Raw genomic sequence first — 23,231 nt, 5'->3', positions numbered from 1 at the left:
AAATCCAAAGCCAAAATCCCTACGAATACAAGTTCCTTAGACAATTCTGAAAGTCTCAGCCAAGTGCTTTTTTGTCAGTGACAACCTACATCACTCTTTCAGTGATAGTCCAGATGTTAAGACACAGCAAATAAGAATATAACGCTATGGTTTCCATATGTCAGTTGTATGCTGGGTATGAAATACGCATCGGTGCTCTCCCTGGTTTAAAATGCAGCATCACACAATTGTGTAATGCCACCTCTGATGAAAAAAGTAAAAATATGGTATTTCCGCAATACACTCAAGCTAAGAACCTGCATTGGATGCTGGCTACTATTAGATTGTATGTCTTTTATGTTTCTGCACTTGTAGCAGAGAAAATTGGACATTTCATTTGTGGATCGTGCACTACATTAGATGGGTACCAAAAAAAAAAAAAAAAAGAAAAAAAAAAAAGGAGGACCACTGTTCTAATACAGTAAGAAATTAGAGCACAGTCCTGCCTCTACCCCAAAGGCAGAGTACCTGCTAGCAACCATTCCAGAAAGTGTTGGACAAGTTAAATATTGTCAATTCTATGTCATTAAAAAAAAACAGTCATCAGCTTTTCAGGAGCTCAGTTGATGAAGAACACTGATTCATTACCTAGTATCAAATAAATGTGTAAGAATACAGGATTTCTGAATGAGTCACTATGCAGAAATAACTTTGCATTATGATCTCTTAATGGTAAAATGTGTACTTACTGCATTTCTAAGCCAAGCCACTTAAGTAACAAGAATCCAGCTGAATACCACTAATAAAGAATTCTGACTAATGCCAGAAAATCATAATATAGCTAGTCAGCTGCAGAAAGTAATATTCAAGTACATATTTAGGCACAATCCAGCAGAAAAGCACTGCAAGGTATAGACCTTTGAGATGTAAACTGGCATAATAAGAAAAATTAATCAAATAAGACAGTCCAACATTCTCAACTGCATCTTTTGTACACAGGGAGGTTAACCCTCCAGTTCTGCATAAATTCTCAACAATCATGACAATACATGCAAAGCAATGAATTACCAACAACCTTGACATAAATGATTTTACAACAAAGTAACTGCAATGAAGTAGTACCTTCAGCTTCAAATGCATGGTGTTACTGCACTGACAAACCCTGATCATTTCAAACCTAAATTTGTTAAATAAGCATGCTTTTTGGGTATCTAGCTCCTAGGTCACTCCAGGTAACTATCTAGTTCCAAGTTCTCTGTACGAGCAATTCCTGTCATAAAGTCACTGCGTACTTACTCTGACACGTGTGCTGGCCTCACTTGCAGTTCCTAGCATATCAGAAAAGCGCTGCTCACATAAGTGTAACAACACTACAAGGTAGAGACCAGAGCTGATAAATTCATAGTCTGCCTTAAAGGAGATGAAAAGAAACATTCAGAATGTCAGTGATGCATCTGCATATATGATTCAAAAAGTAGAATAATTATTGAATTTTACTGGAAACATTATAAATTTGATCTCTAGCTGTTCCAAGAGAATTAGTGAAATGTAGTATTAAAAAAATTGAAATTCCAAAAAGCTACTTATACTTCTGGTTCTTCCCATCCACATCCATGTTAGATCCCAGATCTAACATGTTATCCTTGAAGACAACTAAAGCTCTACAAATAAAATTTCAGTCAGCACTATTGGTTCATGGGAAGGAATCTAAGAATCAGAGTATTATACCACTGGAGAAAATAAAACCAACAAATTTTGCTGGTTTCTCTTCAATGGTCACAACACTTTACAGAAAGCCAAAATAAAGGGAAATACTCTAAAGAACCTTGTGATGTTTTAAGTATTTTGAGAAATTATTTTCCCTCCTAAGATAAAAACTTTCAGAATGCTACTGCTGATCTGATCATTTAGTCTCAATTCCTTAGGAAAAAAGTTTCAAAGTTCTTATTTCTATCTAAGTACAGTGACAGTAAACGAACAACCAGTTGTGCTAAAACAGAAGATGATGGCACTCTCAGGAAAGAGTTTTCAGAGTCTAGCCTAAGTGACAGAACTACAGTACTAGGGTAAGAGCTTACTCTAAATAGTAAGAGAATTAGAAGCTGACGTTTGGCCCCAAAACTGGTGTAATTTTCTGTTTTCTTTCGATTTCTGAGGCGGGCAAATTTCATTGTCTTTCTATATCCACAGAACACAACCCAGAGAATAAGGAAAACCTTCTGAATAAAGTTCACTAAAATAACACCAGATTTTTGTTATTTATTCAGTTTTAAACACTACACAATCCAGTAGTTCTAGGATAATTTTTTTACGTAGTGAGAGTAATACTAGTGGGCATGCATTTATTTTTGATTTAGGAAAGGACTTCAGGGAGCAGCAGGAAGTTCTTAGAAAAGAGGTTAGTTTCTACCACTCTGATGAAACAGAAGAATTTTTAAATGGTATGTTTAAACCAACTGCTTTAGCGTGTTAAAAGATGGCTAAAAGCAAAGACAATTCATGACTTAATGTGACATCCAATCTCATCATACTAGTATTCTCACTGCACCTATGTATCAAGAGACACTGGACTGCAAAGCTAGATGACAGATCTGCACCTAAGAAAAGGGTAAGAGATTACACTTACTGAAAGCTCAGCTATGGGAAGCACAGGAGGAAGACAGAATTTCTCTGAACACTGAGGAGAAAAATCTGTTCCATGTTGACATTCCTTTATGTGCATATCAGTCCTTCTGAAAAGGAGATGCATTTCCCTTCTCTAAAGAAGAGCACCCTCCCAGCACTAAAACAACACTTACCAAATTATGCAAAATATACTAACTTGTTCATTCGCATGTGCCCTATAGAGTTCATGAATATCAAAGTCTTCCAGATTCAGGTGCAACTTCTCTTTGCACAGTTCACAAGTTGTTACTGCTTCCAAAGAAGAACCTGGTGGGGAGGGACAGGGGGAAAGTCAGTGTCAAGTTGCAACAATCAACAACATAGGAAACAATTACACAAGCATTACAAACTGTAACTTAATATTTGAGTTTATTTTGCAGAGCAAGGTTAGAAGAAAAGAAAACCTCTAAAACAAATGTAGTAACTATCTGCTACTGTCAGAACTTAAATGCTACAGAATGTTTATTCTCTATCCAACACCACATATTTTGCCTCATGTTCATTCTGGACACCAAACGTCTCCTACTGAAAGCCTGACATAAAATCGCTGCTTGGGCTGTTTGAATGCTACAGTGTAATCCAAATATACACAAAAGTAGTAATAAATATACTGGAATAGCTTAAAAGTTATTGTCAGAGTAACCCTTTGCTTTAAAGTACCAGGTTTAAAACAAACTGCTCTAATAAGCAACAAGATGAACAAAGCAAGTTTGTGGTAGATTTACATCTTCTGTAGTTAAATACTGCAAATTAATTTCTCTGACAGGCTGAGGCTTCTAATACATCCCTACTCTGATGTGGGTCCTCTGATAGTAAGTAAAAAAAGTAAACAGGTGCTAGCACCTTCCTTTGATAAAAAGTATTCACTGTTTTCCTGTCTGCTACCAAGCCACCTGTTTTTGAGTCTTAAAAATACTATAGATAAGTTATAAATTGGTCAATCAATTTATTACAAAAACATTGGTACAGTGTGCAATTTCTGAAGTATTTCTTCAAAAAAAAATCTATACGCAGTCTGAAGCACTGTTTTGAATAAGTAGTTTTAACTGACTTGAACAGGAGTTAGTATCTTAAAAAAAAAAAGATTCAAGTACAGTTACAGTAGAAAAACACTTGGATTTTCAAATCCCTATCACTCTGCTACAAGCACATCTACAAAAGTCTTAACAATTAGAACCACATACATGAGGAAGGGTGGAGAAAAGTGGTAAGTAGTTCTAAAGCTACACTTCTGCAATATTGTATTTTTTCTAACGTCTTAGTATACAAACCCAGAAACATGATCCTTTAAATGACAAATACAGTTCTTGGAACTAATCACATGAGAAACTGCACAGACACACAAGTCTGGAAGTGCCACACTGCTCTTTGTCCCCAGCTGCTCATTTTTCAAATAATTTTAACCAGGAGGACTACCCTTAATATTAAGCCTCCCAATTTAACTGGAAATCTACCTTGGTCCAGAGTCTGTTTTACCTGAATTAATCTTGGACTGCAGCCACTTTTTCATGCACTCCTGGTGAACATACTGCAGACTGCCAGTGCATTTGCATGGCTCTATTAGAAGGTTGTCAGAACTCGCAGAGGACATCTGACAGATTCTGCATAAGTCACCCTCTTCATCTTCAGAATCTTCTAAAAGCAGGCTGCAGGAAGAAACATCAACAAGTGCTGTGACACATTTAATGTAAGACTTTTTATAATGACAATTCTGTTCACTAAACTGTTCTAACACCTACAAGGATTAAAACAAGTTTTTCTAAAGACAAAAGTGAGAACACAGGCAACAAGACTCAGTTGCCACCTTCTTAGAAGGAAAGCTTCCTTTTAACATCACAGTTACAGAAAACTCATGTTAAGTCAGGTGAATTTTATCTCAAAAGAACATACTAATTTACCTCTCTTTAATTTTCTGGAGCCTTTCTGGATCTCTTGAAGGTGGTATTTTAGACTTGCCACTTTCCTGTCCATCAGACTGATTCCAGCCAGAGGGAATAATATCTACAGTTATCATAAGATTGTCAGACAGACTGCTTCCTAATGTTGGAGGCACTGCAAAGCGAAAGAGAGAACCAGGCAGAGTTCCAGAACTTCTCCTACTGTGGGCTGAATGTGGTGGGGAGGCAGTAGCTGCAGGAATACCAGATACTGCAGGTGTTGGTGGTCTGCTAACAGAAGCCCGAGGAGGGCTATCTGAAGCCTCAAGAGAGGTCTCCTCACCTGACTCTCTTCTTCTGAAGACATGTTGTGATCTAGCAGTTGTATCAGAGGTAGAGATCCTTGAGGATTCATCTCTTCCTTCTCTTCTTCGTCTGGAAAAGAGAGGTGTGCATCTGTTCCTCAGAGATGATGATAACCAGGATCCTGTGCTCCTACTTTCAGAGTCTGGCCTGTAACTTTCTCCATCTGAATCTGAGTTATGATTCTGTGAAACTCCTGATAAACCCCATCTTCGCCTAAGAAAACTAAATCCCTGAGAAGCTTCAGATGTCTGAAGTCCTGGAACTTCGGACAACGGAGTTGCAGCTCCATTACTGCTTGACAGAGTAGAAGCTTGAACTCTTGGGACCGTTGACTCTTCAGAGCCTAATGGTCTTGTATGCAATGAATCTTGGCTAGACCTTCGAGAGAAAAATGTAGATGACATACTAGATGCTAAACGAGATAGCAGCTGTCTGGTTGTGCGCCTCCCTTCGCTGTCAGCTGTAGGCTCATTCAATGACCTCTGAGAAGATAAAACCCTTTCAGAACCACTTGAAGAAGGAGTTTCATCTCTCATGGCAGCAAGAGAAAATGCTGGCTGCATGCTCCTCTGGGGAGACTCCAATTCATTTCTCCTTTGTCTTGAAGAATAGCTGGATCTTGAAGAGCTCATGTTAGAGTCTCTGTTGAAAAAAGATGGCCGATGATCAGAAGGCAACTGGCGGTTCATGGATGCATTCAGCCTCAAAGCGCTTAATGAGTTCTCTTTTGGTCTTGCTCCCTCTGCATATGAAGAGGCAGGCCTGTCTTGAAGATCTGTTACAGAAAAGCAGAGGAAAATACCATCACAAGATGTCCTCCAATTGTTACAATCCAGATGGATAACTCTACTGTGTAAATGCAGAAATTCAAGATTTTGTGATCCTACTCAAATTTTTTTCAAACCTGACAGATTCCAGAGCAGTATTAAATTTAAATTTACTTACCAGAATTCTAAAGTTAAGCTGAAACCTAGGCTGGTTTCAGTCTGGTAAATCCATCTGGGATCTTCAGATTATTAAGGTATGACTCTCTCTCTCTTATACATGAATATGAAAATTCTGACCATTTGTCAGAAGTTACATAAGAACAGCACCGGAGTTAAAAACAGCAAACTGTACACAATACTATTAAGGTCCACTTTGCCTGTAGACTGAGAAATACAAGTTAAAGTTTCAGCAACGTAGCAGATGCCAGAGCACCTGCAACAAATGCATGGATAAAGTCAAGTGTATTCCCCACCTATTAGAACAAGCTACCCTTACTCTTCTCATTGTAAGCACATCAAAGGCTGCAGTTATGAACACTACTTAAAAGTAGCATAATATTGACTCTGGATTACAGAAATTGAGCATTATCTAAATTAAAAGTATTTACTAATACAACGTTTTAAACCAAGAACTCAAAAATTAAAAAAATCCTAGAAATACAGTAGTTCCACTACTCCAGCCCAAAAAGGTTATCTACCTATTGTTTTTATCAAAGTAATGCAAGAACTAAGTTAGTTCACATGTTCAGCTACACAGCTGGTTTAAACACCACCAGGCTCAATCATTCTGGATTAATACTCCCACCTGCTCTCCACCTCGAGTACTTATAGTCAGTTAGGTAACTATTACCACATTGTTGTGTCCTCTCCTGCTTATTAATTGTACATTTGATCACCCAGTGCTTCCCAGTGGCCTGCAGGTCAAGGGAAGTGATTCTCCCCGTCTCTCCACTCATGAGACTCCACCAGTAGTACTGCATCCAGCTCTGGAATCCTCTGTACAAGACAGATGCAGACCTGTTGGAGCAGGTCCAGAGGAGGCTACAACAGTCATAAGAGGGATGGAACACCTCTTCTATAAGGAAAGGCTGAGAGAGTTGGGGTTGTTCAGCCTGGAGAAGACAAGGCTCTGGGGGGACCTTATTGGGGCCTTTCAATATATAAAGGGGGCTTATAAGAAAGATGGGAACAGACTTTTCAAACAGGGCCTGCAGCAACAGGGCAAAGCGTAATGGTTCTGAACTAAAAGAGAGTAGATTCAGGCTAGATATAAGGAAGAAATTTTTTTACGATGAGGATGGTGAAACACTGGAACAGGTTGCCCTGAGAGGTGGGTAGATGCCCCGTCCCTGGAAACATTCAAGGTCGAGTTGGATAGGGCTCTAAAGCAACTTGATCTAGTTGAAGATGTCCCTGCTCACTGCAGGGTGGGTCAGACTAGATGACCTTAAAGGGTCCCTTCCAACCCAAACCATTCTATGATTCTTATAAGCATATTTCCTGTAAATACCATGTAAGTACCTCAACACACTAAGAAGCATCCAGCTGTAGTTAACACTACACAAAGCAGCTGAGGAGGCTAACATGAGCTAGTCTCCTTCCTTCAAATGGCTAGATGTGGGGGGAGTGGCGGAATAGAGAGGGAAGGAGGAAGCTGCTGGAGCCCGCTAACCTCATAAGAAGGGAAACTTCTTCAATATTTTAACTACTTAACAAGCATAGGCAAATTAAGTTAGGAGGCAGAACCTTTCTCTACGCATTCTAGAATTGAAGCTTTCAGTGTCTGTAGTTTTGGTGGGGTTTTTTGTGGGTGGTTTTGTTGGGTTTTTTTCTTTTCCCCCCCAGAACAGTTCTGCATGGCAACCACCTTCTACTGTTGAAGTTGAGGTTTATGCATCTGGCAGACTAACTAAAGAAGCATCTGCCATATGGTTTTGATTACACAGCAGGGAACACAGGTCTTTTTAGAGAACTGAACAGTGACACTACTGCTAGAAATGCAGCACAGACAGTACAAAGCAGGGTTGTCCACCCATCCATTTCTCCCATTAGGTTCTACCAGATAAACTCCAACTGTCCACACAGACCATGATAACATTAAAATATACTCTCCTGGTGAGGTAAAGCTTCAGGATGAAATCTGCAACTAGTTTTTATCTTTTCTGCTTATCTTCTGTAATTGCGAACCCAAATGGAAAGAGAGAATATGATACAGGCCCCTCTGTGAAAACCCTTTCCACAATCAAATAACATTATTTTTTTTCCTACACCTAAGTACAAAGAGATCTGAAGATGAACAAGACGACACTTACTGGCTATTCACACAGTTACAGTGGCAAACACCGATGCCATTTTCTTACAACTGAATGCATCCACAAGCTAGACCAGTCATATATCCTTTGACAGTTTAGCTAGTGCATGAAAGTGGCCAATGGACTTCATTTAAAAGGATACCTTAAAATTAAATAGAACTTTTGGCTTTGTGTTTTGAAGAAAATATTAAAAGAACACGCAAAGAAACTAACAGACATGAAAGCTATGGGTTTACAAGCTTTCAGCTGTACAATACATACATGTTGAAGATGAAAAGTCACTGCTTCTGTAGCTGTGATCCACCAGGTTATTAACGGAGAGATCTGTTCTTCTTTCTAATTCTCTTCGCTCTCTCACTAGCTCAGTTCCAAGGGAGCCAAGCATCACTGATGAAGATCTAGGAATCCTACTGTACCTCCAAGAGGAATCTGTAAAGAAAAAGTAAGTAAATCCCCTGGTTTTGTAATAATTAAAAAAAAAATTAAAACTGGTGCTTAAGCATGCATTCTGGTTACACCCGTATCAAGGGTGAGTTTAACAATACCACTAAGCTGATCAGGTGGCCAGCTGCCAACATAAAGCCAATAGTAAGTAGCACTCTGCTGACTCTGGCACTTGAATGAGTTCTGAAAGCTGAACTGGAAAAAAGTAATAATACTTTTGTGAAGAGTCAGACCCATTAACACTCATACAAGATAGGAGAAGGAAGAGAAATAGCATCTTGCTTTCTAATGGTAGCTAGTTATTAAATAGGCTTCACAATATGGCAACACAGCAGCTTAAGACTTCGTAAATGCTGCCATTCTATTGATGCTTCTTAAATGCTCCTAGAATACACTTTCCAGAGAGGTATAAATGCAGCTTAGACACAACTTTAAGAACAATGAGTAATACTATTCTTGCTCATATTGCAGAGTAAAACATGTCAGTTTAAAAAGGGATCTTGTTTTTTGTTAACAGCAACAACAACTAAATAGGGAACTGTACACACTTCAGCTGTGAACAAAACTGTTGTTTCAAAATAGTGTTCTTCAATGGTTCTGAAAAATCTACTTTGATTTTTTTACTGCTAACTTGTAAACCCAAATTTAAGCATTCAATGGTCAGCAGTGTGACGACCAACCGATCTACAAATGGAAAGACAAATAGTCCTACACTATAATGACAAATGTTAATGGCAGTCATTTTCTTAGCAAAGAGTAAGAAAGCATCAACAATATTGTGTTTTGAGCAAGAATTTTTTAGCTTTTATTTGGATGGCTGCATGGTTCCAAAAGGGGATATAAAAAGAACACCGATCCATACTCACAGGGGTAACCTGAATGGATCTATTTGTCTGTTTCAAAATACTGTTCTAGAAATATTTTCAATGTAAGTTTCTGACTGTTATTTCCTAACATTTAGGCTTTTGTTAGCATACTGCTTAACTTATGTCTATCCAATACCATACACTTATTTACAGCTTTAATGAAAATCTCAGTTTTTGTTGAAAGAGCTCGTAGCATAGAAAGTTTCTTTTTGCCTGGCCTATAGAAGTGAGTTTAGGCCCTGCTAAAAAATAACTTTTTCTACCCTGACCCCTAACAACAGTGCTTGAACCAACCATGACACTATGCTTCTTGGAACACAATGCTAAGCAAGGTAAAGATTTCCTTTCTGCTGCCCCTGGCACACATCAGTTTACCAACACAATTTGACTCACAAAGTAAGAGCAGCTGCACTCATTCTTTCTTTGAAATCTTAACCAATTAAGACATATTTGAGCCACAAAGTTCATCTTTACAGCAAACGGAGTAAGTACAGGTAATAATTTTAAAATGACATAAGCACAACTGGGTTCTCAAAAGACCATGTTAACAGCATTCTCAGTACTTTGGATACCGCTATCACTGTGAACACACTCTTCTGTAAGGCATAGGATTTTAAAATTAATAAAAGTGTAATACTTCAAATAAAGTCTTTTAAAACTTGATAAAACCTAATCTTGCTACTCAGAAAATTTTCATGTAACTCAGCTCCAGTAATCAACCTCTCACCTGAAAAGGCAGTCAAGCCATTACTTCTCACAGAAGAGGTAGATGTACAAGATAGCTTAGGTCTCTTTGAATCACTATCTCGCTGCTGGCTATGCAGTCTTGAATATGCTCCCTGAGTTCTCTCAGACTCACCGTAACACCCAGATGCAAAATGAGCGGAAGAAGATGTAGACTGAAATAACATAAAAAAAAAAAATTACACAGTATTTCAGATATAGTTACACTAACAAAAGTGCACAAATGTTACAGACTCAGAAAAATAGTAAAGAACAACTTTAAGATGCAAAGCCTTTCTATTTAAAAATAATGTAGGATCTATGCTTGACCAGTATTTCCAGATTTACTCAATACAGTCCTACCAGCAAAAGCCAGTTTCTATTACAATCAGCATTATTCTTCCTTTATAGATGTGGCTTACAGAGGAAAAAGATATTCCTGACTTGCAAGATGCTACAAACATGATCAAATATAGCTTTACAGATCTCCACGGAAACATAATTTTGCTGTCCAGAAATGGCCAATACTCATCACCTTCATTAATTTATTTAACAGTTTAACTAATTCAGCTTACTTTTCACCAACCTAAAATACACTTGGCTAAGGAGTCAGCTCTGGCTTCTAGCAAACTGTTTAGACTAGATACACTTTGATTACATTAAGTTCAAGTGCAACTGAATCAGTTCAGAGTAAAGAATGGGTACAAAATGATTTTTGCAGTGTACAGCACTGAAATAAAGCATTTTTCAGAAACTAGTACTAAAAAAAAAAAATATAAAAATTTAAAAAGTTGGGATAGCCTGTAAAGTTGTTAGTCTGGACACTTGCTGCCAAGGCACTAATTTTCTATTTGAAATAGTTTTGGTTTATTTTTTGATATTAAAAACTTCAGCTCAATCAAAAAGCTCAATTAAGCTGTCTGTGCTCCAGAAAGCACCTACAACCAAGATCCTTTAAGGATCAATCAAATTACAGTGGATGTTCTAGTTGTGTTTTATTTTTATTTTGTTATGTTTTCTACTAAGCTTATGCCACAACGTTTTAGTCTTTAGAACTAAAGAGGATTTAAGTATTTCTCTTATGCCATCATGAAAGACAGATGGGGAATCACAGAAACTAACATCACAAACCAAGTACAAAACCAGGTCAAATTCCCTCATGAATAATCTGTTTAAAATATAATTTATGTTTTAATAATTTGATATTTGGTAAGTAGAAGATTCAACAGTGTCTTCTGCAATGTTCACTTGCATTAGAACCTAATCTAAGAGAAAAATTAACCTTAATGGGAAAAAAATATACCATTTTGAAAACTCTACAGCACCAACTTGACTAGATATGTAGGCCAATTGAACCACAGACTATTTCCATTTCAACTACATGTAGAGACATCTCCCACTACTTCCCCTGAAGGCCAGCAACTCCACAACAGTTCCTCTCTCCCTCCCACTTATCTCAAAGTGTCGTCACCTTTAAATCACACTAAGAAAACAAAGATCTATTTAAGGTGAAAGCACTCTTAAGGACCCAAACATCTTTCCATTTTAAAGTGAGCAGAATTTTCACTTGTTCAGTATCTTCCCACCAAGCATCCTCACAGTTCTCTGCTTTTCTCATCTTAATATTTCTACTGCAATTGAAAGTGGTTTATTGTCCCTCTACAGTGCATAAGCACGGCAAAGCAGCAAACTACTTTTTTGTAACTAAAGTTAACTAAAAGTTACGAAGGCACATTCTGGAGCCCAGTTAAGCTGTTGAGGCTTGAGCCTTGGATCTCAGTCAGGTGACAGTTAAGGCTCCATTTTCTTTCACAGTACGCTGTAAGCAGCATGCAAGTAAATACAGTCAGACTATGAACTACTCCTCCACAGTTAAATTTTCTAAAGCAGGTGTCCAAACCCATGAACTTTGTGTTAACTCACAAAGCTGGCAGCATCCAAAAACCACACCACCTAGAAACCTGATGCAAGAAGCAGAGTACAAACAACATTAATTTTGCCATCTGTAGGACTACAACACATATGAGATTCTAATCACCCTGATTTTTTCTTTGTAAATTGGTATTTGCAGCACCACTCTCACTTTATTTCTTAACTATTAGTAAAAAATATACATTATTATTTTCATCATCTAATTTCTTAACACTGCAACCTTCTTGCTTTCCGTCCATCTTGACTTAGTAACACCTACTTACCTAGAAACATTACAGTGAGCCCCTGCTAGCAGCTTTGCAGATTAGGAAGACTAAGGTAAAACCTTGCATTTTATGTTGTTGTTGTTGCCATTTTTTAAAAAGTATTACACATGAACAGTTCTCACCAATCTGCTTCTGCTTCCCCAAAATCTTCCAGAACGTGGATGATCAAGTGTCCCTGAGTAGCGAGTTGGAGAGGACGTTGTAAGCTTCCAAGGAGTTTCATGGGTGTCTGTTTCTCCGATTCCCCAGTCTCTACTGGAACTATTCAATACATTGGATTCCTGAAGAACAACATGCTTATCATATGCATCTTGTAACTCAAAATGAACTCGGTATCTGATCTGAATATTGAAAATACAGGGAAGTGGAGGCACTACCAAATCTGGAAATCTTTCAGGAGAAACCTCAAGGGATACCCAAGAAGAAATGAAACAGGCTTATGAGAGAACCACTGGCAAAAGGAAAGATCTTTTTAAACTACTTTCTAGCAATTATCAGCTCCTTTATCCATCCTGTCATTTGACTGTGAACAGTAAGAAGTTGAAGTAAAGGCTTTTGAGGCATTACCCCAACTGAGATACTCCAGCAGCGGGGCAGAACTACAGACCTCACTTTCAAGTGTTAAGTAAAAAAACCCACACAGGTAGAAGAAGAATCTCCATCGCAGCAAAAGTGCCTTTTTGGCCACTAAAGCAAGCCATCTGTCTTGTCCTGGTCATCAGTTTTAATACATGAAAGAACAGGTGCAAAGACATGGGGAAGAAGAAAAGTCACGTTTTGGGCCTACTAAAATAATTATTTTTACAAAAGGAGCATCATCTGTCCTAGTAAAATATATGGGACAACAAATGTAAACTATGTCATCAAGTTATTTCTAAAAAAATACCACACTACTGAAATGACAGTTATCTTCTACAATTCTTAAACACTTTCCTTTATCATCGCTTAAGTTTTTTATTTCTCTGCCGTCTACTCTAATAATCCATCATTGTCCTATTGGTAGGGAAGTCTTGCAAATTAGTCATTATTATTCCAATTATATTTCATGCAATCAGCGAAAAAATAATTTCCATCTTTCACTACAAAACTGAAACTTTTTTGTCTCCTAAATTACTAACATTGAAGACCATCATAAACCAGTAAACTGCACCGGGTACAAAACCACTTTGGGCTTACAAAATAAACAGTTTCAGTAACTAATTTCAGACACAGTGCAAAGATACTGAATCCACAGTTTGATACACATAACAAGCTAAGACTGTTTGGCAGAACAGTCCTGCAAATAAACGTTTGCTGCATTACCTCAGAACAAAATGCTCCAATTATTTGAAGTCTGATGTCTGCAGGGCAGTGACACTAACTGTTCTTTTTGTGTTTTCTCTTCCAAGATATTTAGAAGCCCTAATCTTTACCGTGGCTACACAGGCAAGTTTCTAACAATAAAACCGGGAACTGTCTAACATACAAATCTATCTTATCTTTAAGACAATCTAAGGGATGAGGTTCTATACTTTTAGTTTCACTGAATTTCAATGAATAGATTATAATTAAGGAGATGCACTGCAGTTTAATTTGCTCCACAGAATAATCATTTAAATTAGTAAAATTCATAGAAACAGAAATCTAAATTTTATTACACTTAAGCAGTTTCTGATTATCTGTCCACCTGCTTCCTGTGAACTATTAATACAACTACAGTAGCTTCTGTCACCACTTCTTAAAATTTGTAGTATTAAGATTTTAAAAGCTAAAGAAATATTCACACTCAATTATCATTCTCACAAGCAAAATTAAACCTGAAAATAAAGTATCAGTCAGTAAGTTTTCTCATATTTCAAAGTCTCAGTAGGATTCCTCAGGCTTCTGCATTATTTCATATTGGATAGTCTGCCCATAGGCACTAGACTACATAATTTTAAAGACAAAAAGTAAAGCTCTCTTAAAATTTTCTTAATATGAGCCATACCTGCAGACTTAACTGATCTTGAAATATTTACTTTTCTTTTTTCTCCAGCTGTTAGATTCTGAAGATCTGAGTTATTTTAAGTGTCTGGATCACCACAGTAAAGATCTTAATCCAAGAACAACACACTCACACTAGCACAGCACTAAAAGCCCGTTCATGGAACTACACCATGTATGGTTCTAATGCCAAAGCTGCTTTTGGTAGCTGTGGCATCTCTGCTCTGTGCTCATTTTTTTAAGAAATGTCCCAAGACCAAAGCAACCTACTGGGTATGAAAAAAATGACTTTAAGAGAAAGTAGACAATCAGGCATGACATCAGGAAAGCTCAATCTAATTGATGTATCTGAAACAAAACAAACTTAGAGTACGTCCCATCCCTTGCCAGAGCTTAACAATTAAAGCATTACACTAGATATTCTATTTCTGACATCTATTTTCAGTAGCAGAAAAATGTAATCAGGAAAACATGCAAAACAATTTTATACGTTGTTATTTACATATGTGTAATTTTACATGTATTTATGATATTTATATAAGTCTATTTTATATGCATATTTATACATATACACACTTGGCCCTATCACTCCATTAAAACAAAGAAAACGAAAACCAACTAACCAACTTCCACTTAATTTCTCACAAAATGGTTAATGACGTTGCATCATAAACCATAGGAATTTTTTTCTTCATACCATCACACTGATTTTTATATTCTAAGTCACCTAGAAACAACGCTACGTCACATATATCAGATTAGTTAAGAATTACCCTGCTTGTTATGCCTCCTCAGATGAGCAGCGACTACTACCAAGACTGATCTCAAGTGTACACTATACAAGAATTCATGCCTATATGAAAAAAAAAAAAAGAGAAAGGGAAGTAGAACAAACCCACATGATAGAAACCTGCCTTGTTGCTGTTAGCCCTAGCCACAACCACATATTTAAAGTTTGACGGTTCTGCCCCTGAAAGTTTTTGAGTGAAGCTATAATCAAGTATGGACTCCAGCTGCATAAACGGCTTTATATTAAAAAGCCAAGTCTCAAAGTTCTCTTTCCTCTATATATCCAAAGTATTACTGATAAGTCATGAATTTCTTCTTCTAAATGACAAATCTTTTAAATTATTTGGAACTGAAGCAGCTCTTAATATGGTAGGCTTCTGCATGCATTAACAAAGCAAAAAGCCCTGCCCATTTCATTCCTATATGAGTGAACTTAATCTTGTTTAGACTATGTTTCTTCTTGCTCCACCAACTTGTAATCTTATCCTGCAGGTAGTAATGGAATTTGCTCCTACTACCTCTTTAAGTACCAAAGGTTAGTAAAGAGAGGAAGCTTCCCTAAACCTTTATCACTAAGCACTAGTCTTGTGTAACAAGCTCTCAGACTACCTTCTTCTATGAACTGGGAGTGCAAAGAAGGGATACAACATAAATCTTCTACACAATTATTTTCCCTTCTGTTTTAACTGGAAAGCATTATAAAGATCAGTCCTCAGACTAGAAGCACTTCGTTCAACAGCAGATAGTCAAAAGATAATACACAGTGCACTGATTACACTGCACTTCATGTAATAAAAGACAATATGCAGTAAACACCCTGCAGTTCATGTAATAAATGAAATAATGTAAAGTACATAACTCTCTTGTGTCTGTGTGGGTCCATAAACCCCTAAAAAAAAAGTAAGACTCTGATTTGGTTTTGCTGAGCAGCCAGCCAGTGAAAAATGTGCAGGAATCCAAAAAGCAAAAATGACTGAAGACGACCCTTACATGCTCCCTGTAGCCTACATACTAACAACACGTGTGCTAGATATGGCAAAATAGAACACATACACATGTAATTGTGCTAAAAATAATTAATGCTCTATTACTTGTAAAACTGTTTCTAGAAAAGGCATTATATAACACAGTGTCCCAGATAGCTTGTCAGCAGGGACCAAACTCATAACCATTTTATCAAAAAAACTATGAATATTTAACCATGGAGTTACATTTCTGCAATTTCAAAGACTGGGATGAGCTTACATTTGCAGGCCCAAAATTGAGGTAAGAACTGCTGAAGGAGCAGAAACAAAGTAGTAAGAGAATTGAGCCAAAGAATCACCTGTTGCTTCCAAGTGCTCAAAATAACTGCTGAAGTAGTTTAATCTCTGCTTCCTGCAATACTCTTTTCAAAGTGAAAGTACCTGCAGAGTGTGAAGTCTTATTCTTTAGCATGGCTCCCTTCCCCCACAAAAGCAATTTGGTTAGTGTAAAATACTGCGTGTAAAGCAGCAAATGCCTTCACCCCAACCCTGTCTACTACACACAAAGCCTAGCTGTATTAATGTACTGACAGGAAGTATGATGTAAGCCTACGGGTCCTCTTCTTACCTTCACAAAAAACCTAGATGCTGCAGAACATTACAGCCTACTGTCACTCTTACAGCTGCAACATTTTCCTGTACTTTTTGCATCATCTACACATGAAGTGTAATGCGCTACACGTATCAAAATTCAAACAAAATCCTCACCTCCCCTCAACTGAAAACCCCATTTACCCAGGTTTAGGACTGCAGTGACTAGTGCCAAAACAGACCCTTAAGTGTCAGGATGCCCTTCATTCATCGAACAGCTGCTTTTTAAAGGTGCAGCTACAAACAAAAGCAGGTAAAGATGGCAAACCTAGAACTACCAGTTCACACTGCAGAATACTGTAATTGGCCTGGTTATTAAATCCTTGTACTTTAGAATTAATCTTTGGAGTTTTTCCACAAATGCAAGGTCCTCAGTGGGACTTTTCCTTTTATTCCCCCCCCCCCTTTTTTTTTTTTTTGGGGGGGGGGGGGTGCTGTGTCTGGGTGTTAGGGTTTTTCTTGGTGAAAACCAGACAAATTAATTTATACTTTACAGAAATAGACAAAACACATTACCTGGTATCCAGATTCTAATCTCCATGAAGATTCTCTTGCACTATATGCACCAGCTAAACTGTTCCCAGTCAACGTCCTAGATCCTAGCGAAGAGCTGGAGGCCTGAACAGATATCCTTCGAGGAATTCTTGAGGGTTTTGACTCCATTCTTTGTATCCTGTATAAGGACACACTGATTATTTTTTTTTTAGAAGCAGGGACCTACACGCAAAACATGCACAAGTCATTCTGAGTGCATCATAAATATGACTCACAAGATACAAATTTATCACAGCACTATGGTCTGACTGTGCATCAGTAAGATGGGGAAACAATTTCTTATCCTAGTTTTTGCAACCTCTTCTTTACATTTCCTCCCATTCCATGTTAGAAAACTAGCAACATAGCCCCTTTTGCTATTCTTATTATGTTACAATATATTCTTGCTATTATATTACAAGTGGGACTCCCCTAAGAACTCTGCAGCACTAATATTAACACAAAATGAGCCAGGAAAAGAGCCCTCAGATTTCCTAAATTCCTATGTTACTTTTTTGTTAATGAACTGCATCTCAACACTTGCAGAAACTACTACACACAGACTTATTCTTCAGGGTCAAAACTACGAAATTTCACCCTCCTGTGAAAAACACACATTTGCAGACTACCAGCCTCAAAGAAATATTTAACTTCTCCAAAGACAACGCCCATTAATAATAATGTATACAAAAGAGCACATGGTGTCTCACAGGCATATACATTTACCTTACAGTCGCTGAGGGTTTATTCACTCTACTGGTATTTCTAGGCATTTCAAAATAAATGTTCATGCCTTTTCTGCATGAGAATTGACCCTGTAGTCATTCCTGTCATCAGATGATCTTTAAGGTCCCTTCCAATTTGAGCCATTATACAACTCCATGAAGGGTTATCTTGAATTAATGTTACTCAAAAACCTCAGAGAGCTAGCTGACTGGTTTGCTAACACTGCCAGATTCCTCCTCCTCAGGATGGTACAGACAATACCAGACCACAAAAGATAGCACTTAAATTTAAGAGAACTGCAGTATCCTCAGTGGTATGGTGCAGGAAAAGTAGCATGACAGCTAACACTCTAGAACAGATGGCCGAGAACGCCAACGGCACAAGTTGATTAGAAGAAGTGGTACAATCTTTCATTTAACCACTTTTAATTCTGGTATAACCTCCTGAGAATGGGAATAAGCTCTATCAGAAATAAAAAATCATCAATCAATAAAGCACTTGGTTTTTTCCCACCTCAGCCATGCTCATCAGTAACAGCCTGTGAAAAGCTGCTCCATCAATCCCAATGTACCTCAGGTCTGGCTGCGGTTTCGAGTTCACATACTCAGGACTTTGATCTTAGCAGAAAGTCATGCTGCATTACATATTCTACCTAGTAAAAGCTAGTTTGTACAACTCCACTGCCCAAACAGCTGCATAGCTGAGGTTACTTTTCTTAATGGAAGATTTTTTTAACGACTGTTCGGCTGCATGTTCAGCTGCTAGCTTTACAACACAGGTCACAAAGTACCCTAGATGTTTCATCTTGCAAGTAAGACTTTTTTTTTAACTTCTTTTTATTATTTGGAACAAAACCACATAATGTGTATCAGATTTAAGTGAAATTTACATTCATGTACAAAAAAGCTATGAGGTTGTATTATGGAGAAGCCCACCAGCTTCTAGACCATGCTTCGGACATTAGCAACCCATTCACTTTTGCCAGAGACATCACCAGTTAAGCAAGATCAGCTCAGGAATCTTGAAATTCTCATGTTCCTAACTGTGGATTAGGAACCTGAAATCATTAATTCATTAAATTTCACAGATCACATTTAAACTCCTAAGTAAATATTGAGCAATTGGGTGCAATTCTCAAAGTTGTAAATACAGCTGTATCAGTCAGAATGCTCTAAGCAGTGTTCCAAAGTACAGAAGAACACTGTCAACTGTGGAAGCTTAAAAGAAATTCAGTATGATCAAATCTAATAATCTAAGCTATGCCACTTCAAGTGGACTATTTGTGCAATAAAATGTAAAAATAATATTTTTTTTTTATTTGTGACATTAGATAAGACAGTGTAATGATGGTTAATTTAAGATGTAATCTGCCATAACATGCACTGCAAGTCTAGTACTTCTAAGCTGCCACGCATGAAGCTAAATTGTCACAGTAATATAGACTAGGCCATATGCTGGACAGGACAGCTGTAGGTCTTGATGAGGTCTGACATCCAAAGCACTGTTTATCTAACTTCTATGCCAATACAAAATATACAGGACAGATACATAGAATAATAGATCCAATTCTGTACTATTAAGTACTTGACAAAAGAGTGCCAACATTATTGCTTTCATTATGCATCATTCTGCCTCTGGATCACTTTGCTTCAGACAGGCATGGAACCAAATGAGTTAAGTAACATAGACTGAAGTCAAACACGGACATATGTAGAATATGCAAAGGTTTTAGAATAAGAAATGGAAGCTTCCTATCGGAAGCTCCAGATGAGCAGGGGAAAGAGACATAAGAAGTTATAAGGACTTCAAGACTAATTTAGAGATCACTTAATAATAATAAAATTGCTTATGCACATCCACAGAACAGACAAAATAAGAGCATTCAGATAGGAAAGCACAGGGTGGAAGACTGTGAACACCAGCGCCAACTATCTCTAGAAGCTGAAACGGAGTCCAAGATTAGCAGATTGCTTCTACAAATACAAAAAAACACACAAAACTAATTTTCTCCTCCAGTGGTAACCCCAAGAGGACAATGTTGCCAATCAACTTAATCTTGTAAATTAGCACAGGCTGTGATTTCAAGTTGAACGTCAGAATGATGCTGTCTATATATTTTAAGTAAAGAAATCTTGCAGAAACTACACACAAATAACATGTTAAAACAAGATAAAGGCAGAACATCAGAAAATCCAAAATTCAATATGTCAGTTTATGTATACACATTATGATTAACTTCTCTAATACCACTGTACATTTTTTCTGCAGTCCTGGCCCTGGCCAGCAAATGAGAAGGATATGCTATACAGATGAATCACAGTTGCGTAAGACAGGCATTTAACAAGAGGAACCTTGCCTTGTTTGATGCAGAGGTGGAAAGGTACTGAAAAACAAAAGGCTTTGTGGTCTAGGCAAAGAACCTCTCCCCGAGGAAACTGGATTTTATCTTTGCCTTTCCATAAAGATTCAGCAACATAAAGCATGTCATTCAGATTAATCAGGTTTTTTAAAACACTCTCCAAGAGCTCTTCAATTTCTGGGCATCCAAATTTACTTTGAATCTGAATAGCAAAAATCATGGAACCATGTATCTGCAACTGAAGACAATTGAGCCATGACTTGAAAATATTAGATAGATAGAACTAGATACTAGGCATCTCAACTTTTGTAACCTAACCAACACTAGTAAGAAGTGTTCTGGGTTGTTATATTTTGGTTGGGTTTGGGATTTGTTGTTTGGGGGTTTTTTTGTCCAGAGTTCTTTGAAAACCATTTTAAGCACTGTATCTTGAAAGCTTGAGAAGGAACTGTCTTCATAGTTGACAATCAATACACACAATACACATAAAAGGCTTATGCTTATCATGGTAATACAATGAGGTGGTCAAGGTGAACATGCTAAGCTATCACAGAACACAGGACAGCACAAGACAGCAGTCTCACAATAAATAAGAATATATTATCAAAGCCACAATAATATTTGTCTGCAAGGGGAATATCACGGTTTTATAGGGCATTTCAGAATGAGAACAGCACCCTTTTACAGTACCAGCATCTTAAGGGTTTTTTTGAATGAGCTCAGACACTCAGATTAAAACCTGGAACATTTTGTTTACCCACACAGGTATTCAACAAATCACAAGTGGTAATCAACATGCTCCAATGACTTGATAATGGCAACCTAGCCACCTCAATTTACACAGAGGATAGTGATGCTATTACTTGAGGAACAAATTTAAAAAAACCCCAACATTTAAGTTGTGTTGCAGCCTGAAGTGATTTAAAAGCCTGTTGTTGCCACAAAGGAAAGGAACACCTTACTCAAATATGACACCACTGCTGTGTCCTTCATTGAGCAACCTCAACACACTACCCTGGCAAAACACACTTCTGGCTTCTCCATCATTTTGACACTACTCACCCTGATATCCAACAACAGAGAAATGAGAAGGAACATCAGAGTGAGAAGCATCTCATCAAAGACACGTATTTCATCAGTTCATGCCGTGTTATGCAACTTAGCAATCAAGATCTCATGCAAAAAACTGGAAACTACTTTTGTGTCTCCTGGAATATGGGATACATGTGATGCCTCTCAAGACTTGGTAAGAAACCAAGTTCTGAAATCAAACTTTAAATTTGAAGTTGCACCTGGGAAACAGATGACCAACTTACAACGGGAGGTGGAGCTGAACAGCCTATTTTGAGTACACAGCTCAAATGTCCTGCCCTTCATGATCTGTCATCCCTCCAACTACATTATAAAAAGATCAACCAGAACTTACATAGCCACAAACAGAGATTACAAGAGATAAAAGATCCAAGAAGTCTTTGCAGGAAAGCAGTGTTATCTCAAAAGGTAAAAAAGCAAGTATTTCAAATTAAAACCTCTCACTCCTCCCATCTTTTTGCCTTGACCTCCTCTACTGAAAAATGAAGGGCAATATGAGGTAGTCATGTCTACCAGTAAGAGAAGCCTTTACTAGCTTCCATGCATTCTACTATCAGCTTAAAGCATTCTTGTAACCTCAATCACAACAAAGCAGCACATGCTTCACTCCCAGCTCCTAAATTACAGTTTTCTACCTTGGAACTATGCGGTGACACTTAGGCCTACCTAAGACTTGAGCTTTTATGTCTACAGGTTTTTGCATGTACAACTGCTCATGAGACTTTCTCCCAAGCAACCTGTGATCACGTGCTTTCCTCTGTGTTTACTCACAATGATGTTTTGATTACAAACAAGATAGAGTTCAGGGGCAATTCTGTCTGTCTGCGCAATTCTTCGTTCGCGTTATTTTCTCAACCTTCAATCAAGGAAGACGGACAAAAAATCAAACAGCCTCTCAGGAGCCCCATGAGCAAAAAAAATGTTTACAAATGCCATTCGCCTGCCTATGCCGCAGCAGCTTGTGCCATGACGCTGGGCTGCTCCCCTAGACCGGAGCCAGCCGGCCCCAGACCACACGTGCTTCGCAGCGCCGCTGGAGGGCGCCACACTCTCCTCCCCAGGCCTGAAGGGAGCGATCCAGCCAGCAAGGCCCAGGCCCAGGCCCAGGCGCCGGCTAGGAGCTCAGGGCCGCACTCGCTCGGCGCCCGCCCTCCAAGCCAACGCCGAACCGGGGCTCGCACCAGGCTGAAGGGCAGCGCCGACCGCTCTGCCCCGACCCCGCCGGGCAGTGGCTCCTCAAGGGGAAGGAAAGGTACGGAGAGGCAGAGTGCCACACCGCTCCGTTTCCGGCGAAGGCCCGCGGCCGTCAGAAGCACTTCGCACAGAGAAGGGCAGGGGAGCCAGGCGCCAGCCCCGAGACAAAATGGTTCCCCCCCTGCCCTGGCGCGGAGCCACCGGCACCGGCCCACACACAGGCGCAAGCTGGACTGTGTGGGGCCACCTTCCCCCCCTCAGCAGCGCCAGCCCCCGTACTCACCCTCACGGCACAGCCCTCACGATGCAGGCATTCGGGAGCTGAGGATCCACCGGAAGGGCCGAGTCGGGCCTGGCCCACAGGCTGCCACGCCGAGCCAGCGGCCTCTCCCTGCAACACAATGGCGACAGCGCCGAGACTGCACGACTGTCGATCACCACCCGCGCCCCGCCCATGCCCAGCTCCCGCGAGAGCTGCGGGGGAGCGGCTTGGTGGCGGGGGCGCGGGGGTGGGGGCGCGCCGCGTGGTGCAGGGCGGCGCCGTGTCACGCTGTGTCACGCTGTGTCCTGTCGCGTCGTGTCGCCTGGCCTGGGCGGCCGAGCCGGGCGGCGGGAGCTCGGTGAGCGGGCGCTGCCGGGCCGTGCACGGAGCGGGTGGTGCTAGGGGGAGACCCAAGGTGCGTTTAGCACTGCTCTCCTCAGCTGTGAGGTGATGCAACGACTGCGAATACGGCACTCTGCAATAGGGAGATAATCCGAAAAA

At 39.1% G+C, this 23,231-nt stretch overlaps 1 protein-coding gene across 10 annotated transcripts in view; it reads right to left on the bottom strand.

The window, feature by feature from the left end:
- The window catches only part of MARCHF7 (membrane associated ring-CH-type finger 7), a 26,574-nt gene extending 3,343 nt beyond the window's left edge, over positions 1 to 23,231 (bottom strand). For 2 of the 10 annotated variants that reach the window (XM_055717487.1, XM_055717485.1), the window contains exons 1-10: positions 22,752 to 22,889; positions 17,080 to 17,236; positions 12,319 to 12,477; positions 10,003 to 10,174; positions 8,227 to 8,394; positions 4,864 to 5,661; positions 4,542 to 4,695; positions 4,120 to 4,289; positions 2,801 to 2,910; positions 1,276 to 1,389 (exon numbers count right to left, since the gene is read on the bottom strand). In XM_055717487.1, the coding sequence (XP_055573462.1) occupies positions 1,276 to 1,389; positions 2,801 to 2,910; positions 4,120 to 4,289; positions 4,542 to 4,695; positions 4,864 to 5,661; positions 8,227 to 8,394; positions 10,003 to 10,174; positions 12,319 to 12,477; positions 17,080 to 17,226 (1,992 nt within the window). In that variant the 5' untranslated portion in view covers positions 17,227 to 17,236; positions 22,752 to 22,889. Of the gene's footprint in view, positions 1 to 1,275; positions 1,390 to 2,777; positions 2,911 to 4,119; positions 4,290 to 4,541; positions 5,662 to 8,226; positions 8,395 to 10,002; positions 10,175 to 12,318; positions 12,478 to 14,931; positions 15,012 to 17,079; positions 17,237 to 22,751 lie in introns of those variants that run through there. The other 8 variants (XR_008733401.1, XR_008733402.1, XM_055717486.1 and 5 more) reach the window with 6 other exon arrangements.

The sequence above is a fragment of the Falco cherrug genome, chromosome 8 (assembly GCF_023634085.1).
Source record: "Falco cherrug isolate bFalChe1 chromosome 8, bFalChe1.pri, whole genome shotgun sequence".
In the NCBI taxonomy this organism is placed as follows: Eukaryota; Metazoa; Chordata; class Aves; order Falconiformes; family Falconidae; genus Falco; species Falco cherrug.
The sequence above is the reverse complement of the archived record's forward strand: the minus strand, read 5'-3'. Positions and strand labels throughout refer to the sequence as shown.